This window comes from Gopherus evgoodei, chromosome 4, assembly GCF_007399415.2.
Source record: "Gopherus evgoodei ecotype Sinaloan lineage chromosome 4, rGopEvg1_v1.p, whole genome shotgun sequence".
NCBI lineage: Eukaryota > Metazoa > Chordata > Testudines > Testudinidae > Gopherus > Gopherus evgoodei.
Window position 1 is genome coordinate 22,425,237 of NC_044325.1, and position 20,194 is coordinate 22,445,430.

General features: G+C 40.3%; 1 protein-coding gene across 5 annotated transcripts in view; it reads right to left on the reverse strand.

Moving 5' to 3' along the window:
* Positions 1-20,194, reverse strand: part of MARK3 (microtubule affinity regulating kinase 3) — a 100,794-nt gene that overhangs the window by 11,345 nt on the left and 69,255 nt on the right. For all 5 annotated transcript variants that reach the window (XM_030558679.1, XM_030558680.1, XM_030558684.1 and 2 more), the window contains 2 exons: positions 14,564-14,667; positions 4,648-4,905 (listed from right to left, as the gene is read on the reverse strand). In XM_030558679.1, the coding sequence (XP_030414539.1) occupies positions 4,648-4,905; positions 14,564-14,667 (362 nt within the window). The remainder of the gene's footprint in view (positions 1-4,647; positions 4,906-14,563; positions 14,668-20,194) is intronic.

Sequence of the window (20,194 nt, forward strand, 5' to 3'; positions counted from 1 at the left end):
CATCCCCTAAAAGTTGCAGACTTAACTGAAGATGGCTTAGAAAGTGCTCCTGTCTCTACCACCCAGATACACAATTCCCAATGGGATCTAAACCCCAAATAAATCCATTTTACTCTGTATAAAGCTTATACAGGGTAAACTCATAAATTGTCCACCCTCTATAATGCTGATAAGAGATATGCACAGCTGTTTGCTCCCTCAGGAATTACTTACTTCTGGGTCAATTAATCAGCAAAAAGTGATTTTATTAAGTATAAAAAGTAGGATTTAAGTGATTCCAAGTAATGACAGACAGAACAAAGTAAATTACCAAGCAAAACAAAACAACACACACCCAAGTCTAAGCCTAATACAGAGGAAACTAAATGCAGGTAAATCTCACCCTCAGATATGTCCCAATAAGCTTCTTTCACAGAATAGACTCCTGCCTGCACTCTGTTAACGATACTATACCCCAACATGTTTTCAGGGACCAGGAACCCACAACTTTGCTAAAACCCCTATGAATCACATCATAAGGCTTAAAGGAACTGGAAGGGAGTGTGGCCACAGACAAACAGGGATTTTACATGTACTGCCTCCGCCATGGACAGTGTCCAAGTTTCTGGCAGTAAGTTCAGCAGGAGAGTGTGACATTGCACCGCATAATACTTTAAAGAAATATGCTTATGAGTGTAAATATGACATAACCGGAATATGTTTTATGCTAGATATGCCATTTAACATATATCTTTGCAAAGGTTATTATCTACTGAATATATTCATTCTATTTGTTTGCATGCATCATTTTCATATCTGAAGTTATGAGTGTTGGCGCTATGCTTGTATTTAAAGTGTTTGCTGTAGGAAGCAGATTTGGTCAACATAGTGTGAAGGGGTTATTCAAGTAATTGGGAGAACTTAACTAGCAATGGACTTTGGGAGATGCCAATTCACATCTGGGCTTTCCTGGGAACATTCAAACTAACATGTAAACTATGGTGTTGGCCTGCAAAAAGCTGAAGCATTCACAGACATGTGACTTGCCTAGGTGGCTATAGACTCCATCTTGTTGCTGTGATTTTGCACAGGAGAACAAAGAGGTTTCTGCCCACAAGAGAAAGAATATAAAACCCCTCCATTTTGTCTTCAGCTGGCTCAAAAGATAGTCTCTCCACTCCAAAAGAGGTGCCTGAAAGAAACTGGAACAAAGGACAGTAACTATGGGGGATGAGAGTGATTGCTGGACCCAGAATAGAAAGGAGTCTAGTCCGTAAAAAAAAGTTTATTGGAACATCTGAGGGTGAGATTTACCTGCATTTAGTTTCCTACTGTATTAGGCTTAAACTTGCGTGTTTTTGTTTTATTTTGCTTGGTAATTTACTTTGTTCTGTCTGATTACTTGGAACCACTTAAATCCTACTTTTTCTACTTAAAATCATTTGCTGCTGATTAATTGACCCAGATGAAGTAATTAATTCCTGGGGGGAGCAAACAGCTGTGCATCTCTCTCTATCAGCATTACAGCGGGTAGACAATTTATGAGTTTACCCTGTATAAGCTTTATACAGAGTAAAACAGATTTATTTAGGGTTTGAATCCTGTTGGAAACTGGATCCTGGGTGCTAGAGACAGGAGCACTTTCTAAGCAATCTTCAGTTATGCCTGCAACTTTTGGGGGAGATGGTTCAGACCCTGGATCTGTGTTAGAGCAGACTGATGTGTCTGGCTCAACAAGGCAGGGTTCTGAAGTCCGAAGTTGCCAGGGAAAATGGGCTCAAAGGTAGTCTCAGCACATCAGGTGGCAGTCCCAAGGGGGTCTCTGTAACCCAACCCGTCACAAACTGCCTTAATGATGCATTTATATTTAGTGGCAAATGCTGTGAAATTGCCTACTCCGGAATACAAGTAATTTATTGTCACAGAGAAAAAATGAAGCAGGATATGAAAAGATGATGATTAAAAGGATGTTCTTCTATGAAGGTGAGAAAGAAGAAACTTGAAGTGCTGAGTCCTTAGGGACAGGGTGCCTTCCTATGAGTTTGTACAGCACCAAGCATGATGGGGGCATGATTCTGAACAGGGCTTCTGGATGCATACTTAATACATAACCTTTAACAAGAAATTGAGGTTTTATATTTCCTTTGTGCAGTTTATTAAATAATCCCCAGATAGTGGAATTATTTATTGTAAAAAGGGGTCTGGTTAAAAGCTATTGTGCTGCGAATTAAAAACCAGAATTCAAGCTTTTACAAGCTTCATTATGTTCTAAATAATTTAGAATGCTTCCTAATAGGTTCCAGTAGCAGAGCTCAAAGCTTACAAATTCATAGTACATGAATACATCCACATTTTGAATGGTAGATGGAAACATTAAGGAAGAGCATTATAAAACTAGCAACAGTACAGACAGAAGATGATGCTCCAAAAGGATCTAATGCTTGAATAAGAAAAGCTTTGTTCTAAGCCAACATTTATAGGTAAAAGTTACTGAGATAAAAATAGACATCCTGATTATAAAAAAAATCCCTACACATCTCCCCTCTTTAACCTGGCAATTTGTCAAAATAATGTACAGCAGAGAGGGGAAGACTTGGAGCAGGGCAAAAGCTTACCAAATACAAGACTGAGGGGCCTTGGATTTGTCACAGACAACTTCTACATTTTAAAGCAAGAACTCCCCATACTGGAATCACTAGTTAGATAAGAGGAAACATTAGGTTGACTTAGCCTATGTAGCTCTGAAGGAAGGATCCTATGAAGACTGAGAGAGATAGTGTGTACAAGGTTATAAAAAGGAAAGTAAGCGAATGGGTTAATGTTTGTAGGTATACACCTAATACAAAACAAGTAGTCAAAGACTGAAGTGGAATAGTCTATAAATAGTTTATCAAGATTAGGCTACTAAAGGTACAATAGAGGTAGGGAGAGAATCAGAAGGTGTGTGGATAGTACCCAAAGCCTCATTCCTGCAAAAACGTATACACAAGCTCGAAGATGAAGACGTAAATGTCATGCAGTGCTCTAATGTGCATGAACTACAGGTTATTGGCTCAGATACCAAAAAGAGGAAAATAAAAAATTCAGGAGTGTTTAAAATGTATATGAAAATATGATTTTTAAATTTCAGTTCCTGTGGGAGCTGAAGAAACTTAGGTTACCAATGGCAAATTCAGAAAGTCATAACTTCCTGCTGAAGTAAAAACCCTCAAAACAGGAGCAAGCCTCCGCTTAGGCTAAGCTCCTTGGGCAGGCTATAACTTTTAAGACTATGTCGGGTCTATGCCTAAACTAAGCGCCACACAAATAAATCTTTCACGAGTCGAGCAGGCTTCTGTCTAAGATGAGCTTTTAGGCTAGGCTGACTTTTTCAAAAATTAAGGAAGCTTTATATAGGGTGACCAGGTGTCCGGTTTTTGACCGGCGCACCCGGTCAAAAAGAGACCCCGATGGCTCTGGTCAGCCCTGCCGACCGGGCCGTTAAGAGTTCGGTTGGCGGTGCTGGAGCACTAAGACAGGCTAGTTCCTGCCTGTCCTGGCTGGCACTGCGCTGTGCCCCAGAAGCAGCCAGCAGGTCCGGCTCCTAGGCGAGGGGGCCATGTGGCTCCATGCTCTGCCCCCACCCCGAGCACTGGCCCCGCAGTCCCATAGGCTGAGAACCGGCCAATGGGATGGGAGGGGCATGGTGCTTGCAGGCGAGACTGGTGCATGGAGCCTTCTGGCCCCCTGCCTAGGAGCCAGACCTGCTGGCTGCTTCTGGGGTTCTGGAGCACTGCTTTTGGAGCTTGCCTTAGCCCCCTTGCTGGGCCGCTGACCGGGAGCCACTTGAGGTAAAGCCCCACACCCCAACCCTGAGCCCCAATCCCTTGCGACAGCCCTGAGCCCACCCTGAACCCCTTCATCCCTGGCCTGACCCCAGAGCCTGCACCCCCAGCCGGAGCCCTCACCCCCTCCTGCACCCCAACTCCCTGCCCCAGCCTGGAGCCCCTTCCTGCACCCTGAACTTCTCATTTCTGGCCTCTTTCTGGAGTCCTCCTACCCTCCCGCACCCCAACCCTGTGCCTCATCCCAGTGAAAGTGAGTGAGAGTGGGGGAGAGCAAGCCACTGAGGGAGGGGGAATGTAGTGGGCCTTGGAGAAGGGGCCAGTCTAGGGTGCTTGGTTTTGTGTGACTAGAAAGTTGGCAAGCCTAGCTCCTTTATAGCTCCGTAGCCCACCTGTCATTAAACTCCAGACAGACAGAAATCAGTCCTAGTGACAAACCACACCATTGCAATGAACAGTCAAGTTAACACATGTGCATAAAATCTCTGCAGGATCAGAGCCCAAGTATGTTACAGACCAAGGTGAGACACGTTGATTATGTTTCCTAGCAAAAAGTATGATAGGCCAAATTCTGCCAACTTATAACCCATGTAACCCTATAGAAATCAATTTGACTAGAATTATAAACTATAAGAACAATGGCTTTCAAAGATCTAAAGAACTCAAAAAAAATTTCAAAAACTAATACATCTAGCATTTCAAATTGCAGAAATGGCTAAAACACATTGTTCAATGAATATGAACAGAACTGAATTGAAGCAAAATGAAGTATTTGGAGAATGGAAAGTACTTAAGTGAAGAAAAATTCTCACTATTACAGCTGTTATTTTAAAACAAGCCTTACCTTCTTGTTAGTTTTGAAGTTAATTTACTAAAAAGATTAGTGGAGCCCCTGCTCCTAGTCTGTGAAAGTGGTGTTGCTTCATGGGATAGACTGGGTGAGGCAGGTGGTCCATTATATGTAGCAGTACGTCGCTCTCTGAGTTGACCATGGAAAGTGCTACGACTGGCAGTCCCTCTTGGGAAACGAATGCGATCAGGTGTAGTTGCACTGCTAATGCTATGAGTTGAAGCAACAGGAGTTCTTTGATCAGGACCAGTGCTACAGAGCGAAACAAAAACATATTACACACTTTCATATTATCTTTTACAGAAATCCCAAAGCTTTGCAGGAAACAATGCCTGCTTACAAATGTGCAACTGTAAATTCTACAATACAGTAAGTACACTTAAAAACATCCTTATATAGGGAATGGTAGGAAAAAAACCCCAAAGAGTTACTACAGCACATTACAGAATCAAGTAATATTTTACAAAAAGTTAGGAATAAAAAAAGTCTAAAACACAAATTTGTGCATTTAGAAAAATATAATACTGAGCAAGCTGGTTAGGAATTAGAGGAAACTGTGCATACAGATGATGACTGATGAAAGGAAGGAAGGACAAAAAAAACTTCCTTCCAGGTGTGTGTGGGGAAAATGGATCAAGTATAACCTTGCTGTCTCTTTTCTATGCCTGTGGAGAACCTTGATAATTTGTGAACATTTTGTAACAGAACTCTACATACCAGCAATCTACTTGAAAATATTAAAATTCCTAACAGTACAAAAAGATTAGAATATAATCCCCCGCAAAAGCGTTCAAGAACAGGGGGATTTTTGATAATTTTAGTAGTAAGAAAAAAAGTATTAAATGTTCACTATGGTAGGATTATATCACAGACACCACAAAACAATAAAAGTAAACAAAACTAAAAATTAGGAAACATCTTGCAGAAAATACAGTCTAGAACAAATCTAAGACTAAAATTCCACAGCACAAAGTTAAAAAGCAGGTAAAACTTAGTTTCACAATTATTTCAGTTTTTCTTACATAAGCTTGAAGTTATCTGCGTCATTGTTTATTGGAAGTAACATCATCTTCATGTGCACAGAGGCTGACATGGACATCAACTTCTGATGTCGTAGCTGAATGCTGGAGGAGGTGGTGGTACAAACTGAGGCAGGGCTAGCTGCATAAGCGAACATTTCTCTCAGGCTGCGAGGGGGTTTGGGTTCAGGCAGAGGCAGAGAGAACAGCATGATGGACCAATGATGAAGTGCAAACTACCGTGTCTAGTGAAAAGAAAACACTTCTTCTCACAAACATTTGGCTTTTGTCAAAAAGAATGCGTTACCACCACTTGCACAGGAGATAGAGCAATTAACTATTCTACACTGACTAAAACTTTTTTTTGAAAACCTGTCTTTTTCTGCAACGTGATAATTCAAATGCATTGACAGCATTAGCTTCTGGACACCTGTCTTGACTAGTTAGATGTATAGGAAGCTTGGGCCTTGAAATTCTTAGTGATCTGCACCAAAGCATTATTTGAAATAAAGATATAGATTGCATTAGTTATTTTTCCTATGAAAAATGCTTTTTAAAAACCTTCTTAACACCCCAGGTCTAATGAGTGGGAACGGTCTCTTGGGTGAACGGTAATTCCAGTCAAATACTCTGCTGCTGCTTGAAAGTGTCCAGGTTTTTCTTTAAAATTTGCTCTTCCAGTGGGACACTCATTTTAATAAACCTCAACCATTGATGGGGTTGAGGACTTAATTGACATAACTCAGATCTGAAGGGTTAGGATATCTATGCTAGAGTAGCAAATTAATAGTCTATCCGACTGATGAGTCTACCTTGCTACAAGGACTAGGGGTACTGGAGTTCTGGAATGGCAGTTCAATTATCTCTGTGCAGAGCAAAGGACAAGATTTTTCAAGAATACTTTGTACTTGGGGATCACTGAGTAGTACATCCATTAAAATTCATGATTTGAAAGAAAGTCTATTGAATCTTCTTCAGTAAAAAGGATAGATGGCTGTCATGTGGTGCTTCATAGTTCAAACTAGGTGGTAAAAAATAAGCATTGTTCAGCTTAGGGAAGTAACTCAGTATCTGGCAACAGGAGTTCCAAACCTGCTGTTCCATGTGATCAAAAGGAAAAAGTTACATGCATTCATATTTAAGAAACTACCTTGTGGCTACAGATATTGGGGGCACAAGCACTGGAGTCTGTGTCATTCAGTTAACTCAGAACTCCAGAAGATCTGCAAGGATGCTGGTTCAGACAGACTATCAGCTGCCTACTATAGATTTAGAGATTATTTAGAATGCTTTGAAAAAAGTTCCAGAGTCAACATGCCAGTCATTTTTAATAGAGCTTTTTCTTATGTAAATTGGGTAATTTTTTTAAAAAGCCTTTCACTGAATGGATCTGATATGCTATTTTATCATTCCTGGTTTTTGTTTTTCCTCAGATGAAGACATCAGCATCCCTGTCTATAATCATTTTTGTTGTTAATGGCTTTATTTGTAATAAACAACCCAACCCTTTTTTGCTTTTCATTAAAATTCCCAATACCACGAGTTAAGAAATTGTAGGAGGATGAACAGAGAGCTGCATGAGTGGTCTCAATCTCAATAGCAAGCATTTCAAGTAGATAAACACTTAAGGGACAAATAATCCTGAAACAGCTGATCACTAAAGGGTCAAAACTTTATCTTTGTAATAAGTTGTACAAATTAACTGACTGTTTCCCCTTTTTAGGATTATTTGTTCTCAATTTTATCTATCTTTAAGGGCATTATGAGCCTTATAGAAACTAGGTCCCCTACCGCCAAACAGATGCCTAACGTTTGAACCTTTTCCCTCAGAATCTCCTGTACCCCACCTTTGCCAGAAGTCATCCTCCTGGTGCTGTCATATCCTGCTTCTAGAACTGCTTTCTTGGTCTGTAAGCTTGCTGCACATCTGTCATGGCAATGACTAAGTACTTTGCTCCTAACAACATGGTTTTGCAATTGTTTCTTTTGCGATATACTACTACTTTGTTACAATAAAAATCTTTATAAAAAATGTGAGGTGTTGCAAACAATGTACTCACATGAACCTCATAAGCCACCTCCAGCAGTTTCCCACAGTTGTGACAAACTATGGTGCAAGCTGGGATGTTAGGAGTAGGAGAAAGAGTAGCTCTTTGGAAGGCATTATATTCAGTCCCTATACTAATTGATAACTTTTTCTTAAAATATGCTGCCTATGTCAAAACTCAATGTGTAAAGAACACAAGTATGCAGCATACGGTGGGATAACATGTTTTGTAAAGAAAAGCATGAAACGCATTTAAGCGTATATATATGTTCTCTCCTGACATTAGAAGAGCTCTTCAGGTCTTCACCTGGTCACTATTCTCAATATCCTCAAAGTAAACCTAAAATTTTAGCTGAAATGTTCTTTAGAGCAGTTCTCCCTTACAATAATTCCTATCACAGAGAAGTGCAATTTGAAAGCCACAAAACCCATTTCTAAAGAAACTCTGAATTCAAAACAAACTAAGTTTCTACTTCAGAATCCACATCTAAGAAAAAGACCACAGATCTTTCTAGAGTTTTATCTTTCACAGAGTTCAGAGATAAGAGTATTGGAGAGAGAAAAAAACTGAAAAAGCAGCATTTATTCTAGATCCAATCAATACTGCACTTAATGCAATCTGTCAAATTTATGTCCAGCTACAGCAACCAAAAGCAGCAAAGAATCCTGTGGCACCTTATAGACTAACAGAAGTATTGGAGCATGAGCTTTCGTGGGATGCATCCAAGTATATTGAGATTTGACACTATAACCCTCTGCAGCAATTCTCAGACTGTGCCAATCTAAGATGTACTGCAACATGCACAAATAGTGAAATCCACTGAATCACAACCAGGAATTTCAAGCTATAAAGACAAACTTAAAGTTTGACAGAATAAAACACAACATTAATATTTTTAATTAACATTTATTGATCTTGCTAGTTACAGTGATACCTGCATATTTATGGAACCTAATGCTGAAGTTGTTCTATCAAAGGATGGATTCCATAACAGCAAGTCCAACATGTTTTAACCAAAAGTAAAAACTGGTAAAAGCTAATGTGAAATGTCTGACATCAACAGTATAAATACCTCAATGAGGACACAAAGTATGTCCTAACAAACCTGAAGTTTGGAATAGTTTTACTACTTGCACTTGTAGTGTAGATACCAGACTAACAGGTGATGCTAGCGGTAAAATGTCTGTGCCTAACAGGGTAAAGAATGTCAGTGAAGCCAAACGGCAAAAGTTAAGATGTCTGTACACCAATGCGAGGAGCCTAGGTAACAAAATGGAGGAACCAGAGTTACTGGTGCAGGAAGTGAAACCGGCTATTAAAGGGATAACAGAAACATGGTGGAATAGTAGTCATGACTGGAGTACAGGTATTGAAGGCTATGTACTGTTTAGGAAAGACAGAAATAAAGGCAAAGGTGGTGGAGTAACATTGTACATCAATGAGGAGGTTAACTGTAAAGAAATAAGAAGTGATGGAATGGATAAGACAGTCTGTCTGGGCAAAAATCACACTGGAAAAGAAAGCTACTAGAGCCTCCCCTGAGATAGTACTTGGGGTGTGCTACAGACCGCCGGGATCTGATTTGATATGGATAGAGACCTCTTTAATGTTTTTAAATGAAGTAAACACTAATGGGAATTGTGTGATCATGGGAGACTTTAACTTCCCAGATATAGACTGGAGGACAAGTGCTAGTAAGAATAATAGGGCTCAGATTTTTCTGAGTGATAGCTGATGGATTTCTTCACCAAGTAGTTGAAGAACCAACAAGAGGGGATGCCATTTTAGATTTGGTTTTGGTGAGTAGTGAGGACCTCATAGAAGAAATGGTTGTAGGGGACAACCTTGGTTCGAGTGATCATGAGCTAATTCAGTTCAAACTAGATGGAAGGATAAACAAAAATAGATCTGGGACTAGGGTTTTTGACTTCTCAAGGGCTAACTTTAAAGAATAAAGGAAATTAGGGAAGTGGACTGGACTGAAGAACTTGTGGATCTAAATACAGAGGAGGCCTGGAATTACTTTAAGTCGCAGCTGCAGAAACTATCAAAGCCTGCATCCCAAGAAAGGAAAAAAAATCATAGGCAGGAGTTGTAGACCAAGCTGGATGAGCAAGCATCTCAGAGAGGTGATTAAGAAAAAGCAGAAAGCCTACAAGGAATGGAAGAAGGGTGGGATTAGCAAGGAAAGCTACCTTAGTGAGGTCAGAACACGTAGGGATAAAGTGAGAAAGGCTAAAAGCCATGTAGAGTTGGACCTTGCAAAGGGAATTAAAACCAATAGTAAAAGGTTCTATAGCCATATAAATAAGAAGAAAACAAAGAAGGAAGAAGTGGGACTGCTAAACACTGAGGATGGAATGGAGGTTAAGGATAACCTAGGCGTGGCCCAATATCTAAATAAATACTTTGCCTCAGTCTTTAATAAGGCTAATGAGGAGCTTAGGAATAATGGAAGGATGACAAACAGGAATGAGGATATGGAGGTGGATATTACCATATCTGAGGTAGAAGCCAAACTTGAACAGCTTAATGGGACAAAATCGGAGGGCCCAGATAATCTTCATCCAAGAATATTAAAGGAACTGGCACATGAAATTGCAAGCCCATTAGCAAGAATTTTTAATGAATCGGTAAACTCAGGGGCTGTACTGTACGACTGGAGAATTGCTAACATAGTTCCTATCTTTAAGAAAGGGAAAAAAAGTGATCTGAGTAACTATAGGCCTGTTAGTTTGACATCTGTAGTATGTAAGGTCTTGGAAAAAATTTTGAAGGAGCAAGTAATTAAGGATATTGAGGTCAATGGTAATTGGGACAAATTACAAATGGTTTTACTAAAGGTAGATTGTGCCAAACCAACCTGATCTCCTTCTTTGAGAAGGTGACAGATTATTTAGACAAAGGAAATGCAGTAGATCTAATTTACCTCGATTTTAGTAAGGTATTTGACACGGTTCCACACGGGGAATGATTAGTTAAATTGGAAAAGATGGGGATCAATATGAAAACTGAAAGATGGATAAGGAACTGGTTAAAGGGGAGACTCCAACGGGTCGTACTGAAGGGTGAACTGTCAGGCTGGAAGGAGGTTACTAGTAGAGTTCCTCAAGGATCAGTTTTGGGACCAATCTTATTTAACCTTTTTATTACTGACCTTGGCACAAAAAGCGGGAATGTGCTAATAAAGTTTGCGGATGACACAAAGCTGGGAGGTCTTGCTAACACAGAGAAGGACCGGGATATCATACAGGAGGATCTGGATGACCTTGTAAACTGGAGTAATAGTAATTGGATGAAATTTAATAGTGAAAAGTGCAAGGTCATGCATTTAGGGATTAATAATAAGAATTTTAGTTATACACTGGGGGGACATAAGTTGGAAGCAACAGAGGAGGAGAAAGACCTTGGAGTATTGGTTGATCACAGGATGACTATGAGCCGCCAATGTGCATCAGGCGAGGTATTTCCAGCAAAGATAAGGAGGTGTTAGTACCGTTATATAAGACACTGGCGAGACCTCATCTGGAATACTGTGTGCAGTTCTGGTCTCCCATGTTTAAGAAGGATGAATTCAAACTGGAACAGGTTCAGAGATGGGCTACTAGGATGATCCAAGGAATGGAAAACCTGTCTTATGAAAGGAGACTCAAAGAGCTTGGCTTGTTTAGCCTAACCAAAAGAAGGTTGAGGGGGTATGCTTGCTCTTTATAAATATATCAGAGGGATTAATATTAGGGAGGGAGAGGAATTATTTAAGCTTAGTACCATTGTAGACACAAGAACAAATGGGTACAAACTGGACACTAGGAAGTTTAGACTTGAAATTAGATGAAGGTTTCTAACCATTAGAGGAGTGAAGTTCTGGAACAGCCTTCCAAGGGGAGTAGTGGGGGCAAAAGACATATCTGGCTTCAAGACTAAGCTTGATAAATTTATGGAAGGGATGGTATGATGGGATAGCTTAATTTTGGCAATTGATCTTTGATCATCAGCAGGTAAGTATGCCCAGTGGTCTGTGATGGGATGTTAGATGGGATGGGATCTGAGTTACTGCAGAGAATTCTTTCCTGAGTGCTGGCTGGTGAGTCTTGCCCACATGCTCAGGGTTTAGCTGATCGCCATATTTGGGGTCGGGAAGGAATTTTCCTCCAGGGCAGATTGGCAGAGGCCCTGGAGGTTTTTCGCCTTCCTCTGCAGCGTGGGGCATGGGTCACTTGCTGGTGGATTCTCTGCAGCTTGAGGTCTTCAAACCACAATTTGAAGACTTCAATAACTCAGACATAGGTTAGGGGTTTGTTATAGAAGTGGATGGGTAGGGTTCTGTGGCCTGCTTTGTGCAGGGGGTTGGACTGGATCATCATATTGGTCCCTTCTGACCCTAAAGTCTATGAGTCTATTACACTCTGATCAAGAATAGAAACTTCCCTCCCTGCTGACAGCTGCAGAAAACAAGACTGTTCAGCATTTTTGAAAGTGAAGATAAGTTACAGAATATAAAGTATGTGTCTAGGAAGGTCAGTGGGGCCAACACACTGGTTTATTTATTGCTATGTACCGTACAGCATAGACTTTGGACAAAATGAAGTCTATTGAAGCGTAATACTGAGAAAGTCAAGGCCAGAAAAGACAAAAGAGCAATTTCTCAGCAATACAGAATGAAGCTGCTCCTAGCAGAAGACCAAGAGGATAATATTGAACTCTCTTAAGCTTGGATGTTTATTTCAATTTAAGACCCTGTAGACCAGAAGATGCTGCAAAACAGAGTGCTAATTTAAAGACTGATTATAAAAAAAACTGAGCCGACTACCCAGCTAAGTAATGAGCTCTAACAAACAATGGTACAAAGGGACACATTTTCACATGCATTGTATAAATATTTCTAATGACTACTGTTTACCTAAGAACTATTAAAATGCTGAAGTTACTGAATCATCAGGGAAGTGGTTTTAAGATCAAAATTAATAATTGCAGAATATAACCAAGCAGTTTGCGTGTGAGGTGAGTGCAAAGATGTGTTTGGATTGACACCATGTGGCATCACTCTGAAGTGGTACAGCAACTGTTCGGAACTGTACCTTCTGGATATCATTTTGGCTGCATGCAGCATTATGTTTAAAAATAACTTGTACAGAAAAAACACATTAACATATCTTACATTTAAGAAGTATTCCATCCCTTTCCTTAACCCAAGCAAAGACTTAGTAATATTAACAAAGACCAGGCAAGGGAGGATGAGACAGATACCACTATTTAATAGGGCTGTAATTTACATACTAGTCAATTACAGACCTAGCTGGCCAGGTTGGCAGGGGGAAAAGAGGTGTGCAGAGTCAATTTAGACTTAGGAATTAGGGAGGATTAAAACCTGCCAGGCTTGCTGAAGGCCAGTGGAAGGAGACAAAGGTCAGCGTCATGTTCCTTATCCCAGACAACAGTGGAGATGATGCTGAACCTTCATTCAGCATGTCCAATTCAGTCCCGCTCTTCCTTTACATGCTGCTGGAGAAGAAAGCAGGAGGCAAAACCATACCCTTTGTGAAATGAAGGCAATTCCACACAGTGGCTGCAACATGAGGGTGTAGCGGCAAACGCCTGTTCCTTTCCTCTGCCAGAGAGATCCCAAAATAGGGATCAATGGAAAAAAACTGATGAGAAGGGAGTTAGTTGTTTTTTTCCCCAGACATTCAGCAAAAAAAATCACCACCATTGATTTGACTGGTAACCCCAAATCTTCTGCATAATGTAACTCCACTCAAACTTAGCATTCCCTTAGTTTAGGGAGAAGGCCTGTATTTGCGTATAAAATTCTTTACCTTCACACAGGCCTGGTCTATACTCCAGAGTAAGGCAGCTTACATCGACCTAATTATGTCAGCGTCTATGCTACAGCCTTTTTCCCACCGATGTAAGTGCCCTACTACACTGACAGAACACCACCTCCATGAGGGTGTAGGTCTGTGTAGTTAGGGTGACGCACCGTCCAGTAGACACTGTGTTACTTACATTGGCTGTCATTCTTGTCAAATTCACAGATCCGTGCTGGAGCTGTAAAGTTGACAAGAAAGGCTGGTAGGTTCCTTGCTTTGGGCTAGGAGCCCTGCTGCCCCCTAGACTCTAGGCAGCTGGGAGCCTGGAAGTGCCCAGAGGGGCAGCCGGGCTCCCAGCGGAGAGCTGTGTGTCGAGCTGAGAGCCCAGGCTCTCAGCCCCCATACTGCTGCTCTTGAGTCAGTGTAACAAGGTGCTCCTTGTGAGGCTGCACACTATCGACAGAAGGTTAGTTTGGGCATGAAAAACTGCAGCAATTACTGTGGATATTAACAAAGGTTAATTTAAGTTTGTAGCGTAGACATGCCCTCAGAGAGGAGCTTTGCTTCTTTACAGTCCCATTTGTTCAACAACTTGCCACAGATTGTAGCCACCTGGAGGACAGAATCATACAACTGTAACTAACTGGGTGAAGGAGATGCTCACATTGATGTTCTTTAATTTTTTAAAACCAAAAATCTGTTACTGAAACAGAGCATTCCTTGTCCAAATATCCAGAAGAATGACCGAATGATTCAATTTTAATCTGTGTACATCGGCTATCCAACCATAGGACAGATGATCATGGTCCATAAGTTAGTATTTACACATTTCGGGAACCTTAGAAGACTATTTCAGGTCTACATACTGCAGAAGCAAGTACTTTCAAGTATCCACAAGCTGGGGATTTGTACTTACTTTTAAGAGAAAAAATGTGACACTTAGTGGTATTGCTTCATTTTGAATCATATACAACAACTTTTTCGACGCATGAGAAAATAAGTACAGCAAATTTTTCTTTGAGAAATTTCATACCTGTTCTCCTTGCCATTTTGGATTACTGAATGTCTATCTGCAGTGGTTCTCTCACTACAAACGTATGTATTGCGGCGTGTCATTGCTCCAGGTGCGGTATTATTCTACAATTAAAGATACAATGTGTGTTAATCCACCCAAAAAGTTTGTGCAAGACTCAGGGCAAAATCAGTATCAACAATATGTGGTTGAAGACCTTATTTTCCTTAAATTTATGCTATAATTTGTTCTACAGCTTATAGTAAAAGCCTTACATTGATTTGTTTCCAAAGTAGATAAGAAACAGCAATACCCTTTAGTTATGGTGACTGTGCTAGTCTTTCTAAGAAAGTGCTAAGATGAACGAACTGTTTGAAACACAATTTCATTTTATTTTGACTATTCAACAAGAGTTAATAGAGTAAGCTTAACTTTAATCACAAATGCCCTCAACTATTGATGTAAATAAAAATGAGAATTTTATGGAAGTTAATCTAGATCTGTAGTTCTTTTACTAGACATTCTTGAAAAATATTTTATGACTTTTAGAATGTGGAAATTATCATCTTTTCTTAAAACACTTTTCTGAAACTGAATCAAGCCCCTAACAAGTTAATTGGCAGGAAAAGCAAAGATATAACAGAAACAAACAGATGTGGCTAAGTACAATGGGGAAGTAAATAAATAAAGGCTCTTAAAAATACTAATGCCATAAAGATGAATCTAAAGTTTTGAAGCCAATAATGAACAATTAAAATAGAAAAGTCAAATTCCAGAAAATCTCAGTTAAGACATTTTTCAAATATAATTATACACAAAAACATTAGACAAAGGACAAGAGAACCACAGGGCCACTTAAAATGAAAATGGAGACCTTAGAGGGGGGATAAAGAAATAGAATTAATTACTTTGCCTCTGTCTTTGCAGAGGAAGAGGGTGGAGATATGCCCAACCTGGCGGTCAATTTTCCAGGAACGACTGAGGAGCTAGGTAGTGCACAGATAACAGAATTATATAAAAAAGAGTTAGATGCACTTAATGTAGAAAAAGCACGAGATCCAGATAAACATGCACCCAGGGGGTTTAGAGGAAGCAAGCAAGCAAACTAGCGAATCGTTGACTCCCCCACTTCTCGTTCCAGTTCACTGGATTTCAGATAAATTCCATACAATTGGAAAATGGAAAATAAATCCATTACCGTGCTCTGTTTTTAAAAAGGATTGTGGAACAAAGTATGACACAAGAGAGGTTACTGAGTTTAAACAGCCACTGCTGGGAAAAATCCTGGAAACCAGTTTAAGGGATGTTATCAGTGAACACATGGATAAGCCCCTGTCGATTACAGATTGCTAGTAAGAATTTAGGAAGAGGACTTAATGAACCTGTTGTAGTTCTTTGAAGAATTACTGCTGTGATAGACAAGGGAAACTCAGTGCATTTTTAAAAAAAATTTGAGATAAGGTTCCGCATAAAAACAAATGGCTACAGTAGTGTGCAATGGAATAAAGGGTAAAAATATACCGAGGAAAAATGGGCCTAAGATAAAAAAAGCAAAAAGTAGCCACTGACAAACTTTTCAAGTTGAAAAAAGGTTCCAAGAGGGGTCAGTAAAAAACCTGTTGTTCAATATATATAAAACAGCTCCCTGCGGTCATCTGTCAGGCAAAGTTCCGATACATATCAGTTTATAATCAGGTTCCAAATTCCCCACAATTCCACAGTTGCAGAATATACTAAAAATCCATTTATTTCTTCAGAACTGTACACATGAATCCAAGGTGTCATTTGAAAGAAATGTCTAGCACTTGCTGTTGCAAACTTTAAAAACTTGAACTGGTTATAAGCTGATGCGGAGTCATGTGCTCGAGCCTGCCAATAGCTGAAATAACAGTTCTAAATATGAACAGTCACCATTCATTTGAATGGGGTGTTAATGTTTATTATTATTCGGCTTAAAAGTTAACACTGCATTAACTTACTGAACATTGTAGGCAAAACAGCCAGCTGAAGACAGAAAAATCCATGACATGGTGAAAGATAAAAATTGAGGGGAAGTGTAAAAAGTTGAATTTAACACCAAATTAAGCAACAGCAAATTATGAACTGATTGTATATTCATTTTCATATTTAATACAGTATGAAACAATTTTTAATTTATCTGAAGCTGCCAGAAAACCTCTAGTTTGCTGCCCTGGATTGCTAAGAAACCAGAGGCCTTGCTAAAGAATTTGGTGAAAGCTCTGTAGAAAGCTTGACCTTATAACATATACTGACTTCAGTGGGAGTTTGTCTGTATAAAGACCGCAGGAATCTGCCAATATATTTTACACATACATGCATATGAAAATGAAATCTGTTAGCTATGCAACCTCAACGATGCATTAAACTTGCCAGTCAATACAAAAGGTTGTAACAACGCTATTAACTTGGCATCTCTGCCCTGTGTGGGGTATGACATACATCTTATGGCACAATTTATTAACTTGTTGGTTCTCAACTTTTTTTTTTTTTGGAGCCACTGTGTGATAGAATGACAGCTGAGCCTCTCCACCCCATTTTTCTAGCTTTTCTCTGTCGGAGCACAACAGTGGTGCCGTTGCAGCATGTTAAGTGAGACATACCCTAAGCTTAACTTAAAACGAAACACTAACACTAACACACACTAAGCTAAGACACTGTATTCTTCAAGAGAGAAAATTCAGGTTCAGTGGATCCACAGAAGTTCGTATCTGTCTGCTGTCACAGATGGATAGAGTTGAGGTGGCAGAGGGCACACCCCCTTTTAGAGGCACATCCAGAGAAGACAGGGGAATGCAGGTGGGAAGAGTGAGCTCTCTAACAGGCACTGCTACCAGGATGCATCTCATGAGTGGGACTTTGCAGAGTACACCTGAAGGTGGTGGCTACATGTTTCTGGGAATAAGGAGCATCCTCTGATGCCATCAAAGGTTGAGCTGAACACCATGAGCATACTGAAGAGAAGCTTGGGCTGGGAGGCTGCTGCAGCTGCATTGGACGACTTAGCTGCATGTACAGTCAGCTACATTAGGAGAGACAACCAGAGGAAGGAGGGAAGGTGAGTGGCTTTCAAGGAGTCACTTGCTGGTTCTTCTAAAGATGTCATAACACATTTGCAGAAAGTCTGTAAGAGCTAGGGTCCTGAAGCTTCTTTCACCCACTAATTGCCTTCCTCTGCCCTGCCATCCTGAACTATTCTGAAGGCCCTTTAGGTTGGGAGACAGCAATAAGGTATACACTTGGAAATATCACGCAATCCATGAATAGTATGCATGAGTAATATGGCAGAATTATGTTGCTGCTAAAGCCTTATTTCTTGAGATTTTAATTGAGCAGAATACATATTTGTTTCCAGCAACTTTTTAAAGCAAAATAAATTTGACAAGTATTTTGCTAGTAGAACTAATCTGATTCTTACTGCACAACTGTTCAGTTTGCAGAGCTATCTGACTTGCAAGGGCCTGCATGCGCAATCAGCTTTAGAAGCACAACTTCTATGTTCCCTAAACCCACAAACACTAATCAGCTGCACACGCATGCACAACACTTGCCTTGAAGTGTATTCCTGCAGACTTAATATTCTGCTATACAAGCTTAATATGCAATTATTTAATGGTTCTAACAGTTAAAGAAGTTAAGACTTTTTCAAAATCACACATTAGTCTTCAACAAGGACTATGCCCATACCAAGTTTCAAAGTTCTGCCACTTTGCAGTAGCTTTTTATGAAAAAGTAGTTAATTTTTTGTTTAAAAAAGGAAAGAAGTTACTAGTAATTCTGCTTCTCGGAAGTTATCTCAAGGGATTATCAATTTTAGGCCTTACGCAATCAGTGAGACAGGATGAAACTTCTGTACTCGAAGGATTTTTTACACCCAGAATGGTAGGTCAGCACAAGACAACCCACTTTCTTCTGGCTGCATGCCAACTACCATAGTCCTTAAATATTCTAGCCAATTCCTGAACTGCGAGGGAAGTAACAGCTTCCTATACACACCAGTTATAACAATGAACTCTAAAAATGACTACATAAGAACTTGCATTGGAAACCCTGTTAAGTTTATATGGTTAAACATTAAAAGAACCAGGAACTATCACTCCACCATTTTATTTGGTGTTATAATGTTATAATGCTGTTTCTGATTATATTAGTGCCACTGTTTGATTCAGTGTGCAAATCGGACCTTTTACCATGAACAAAGCAGGTATTCCATGGATCTCTCAATATAGCCCAAATTTTGATTTCAATTCCAATGTAAAACTAGAAGCCACTGGAATAAAGTCATTGATGTCAGGATCCAGCTGATGCAACAGAGCAAGCCAAAATACCAAAGAATGAAGCACTGAGGCTACAATGCAAAAGGGCTGAAAAAAAGAGGGCAATAATACTGAGTGTGGAGCAAAAACATATTGCTGCCAAACAAAAAAAAGATTACTGGAGTGAAGGCCAGTGGTAGGACAAAACCAATTTAAAGGCCCTAACACTCTGGGACCAGATAACCCAGAACACCAAGAGAGAGACAAACAATTAAGCAGGGGCGGCTCTAGGCATTTTGCCGCCCCAAGCACGGCAGGCAGGCTGCATTCGGCAGCTTGCCTGCAGAGGGTCCGCTGGTACCGCGGCTTTGGAGGACCTCCTGCAGGCAAGCTGCCGAAGGCAGCCTGACTGCCGCGCTTGCAGTGCCGGCAGATTGCCCCCCGCAGCTTGCCCCCTAAGCACGTGCTTGGCATGCTGGGGCTCGGAGCTGCCCCTGCAATTAACAGGAAGGGGAGTAGGGGTCAGAAAAGAATACACATAGCACTGTCAGAGCAGATGTATGAACCACAGCTGAAGAGAAGGCAGAAGGAGGGGATCCCTCTTACAGGAAGAGTTCATTGCCAGCCTGTAGCTGAGAATGACTTGGCTGGAAGGTTCCAGAAACTGGAGGTAGTGGCTGCTGCTGGTACACAAACAATAAGAGATTGAGGGCCTTCTGCCGAGCTACTTTTTGGTCTCAGAGGACTAAAGGTTTGAATTAGGTTTGAATTAGGGAAATTCTGCCATTTTTTATATTACGAATCCAAGTGCAATAATCTTGCCAGGATGGCATCTTTAAAGAAACATACCATCCCAAGCTTGATAATGGCTGAAGAGATTTTGTTGATACTTTAAAAAAATTCACAATGCAGGGAAGACTTCTGTGCAGAAGCTGAATGTTCCAGAAAGTCTGAGTTTGTGGAAACAGACTTATTATGAAAACTGTTTTCCAACCTTAATTATAAAGGTGGCAATCAAGCAAAACGTTCAGCTGAACAGAGACAAGCTGGTCTGTGAACTGAGCTAAGGTAGGTAACAGGTGTGGAAGGAAGGAATAACCTCAGCTCCCTAGTAACTTACCAGCTGAAGGATCTGGAAGTTATTGTGGAAGAGTTTCACTGAAACTAATCAGCTCAAAGCACTGCAGCAGAAAGATCAGAGGATCATTTAAAGAGAACTCAAGTCCCAAAGCTGAGCACTGTATTTAAGCAAAAATTAAGTTCAAATAAGTTTTTTTTTTTTGTTTTGGGGAGCAAGGGGGAGGGAAGAAGCTTTTAAAGCTACAGCTCTTTGATAATATGTTAATTACTGGGCAGAGGACAGGAGTCCACTGAGTAA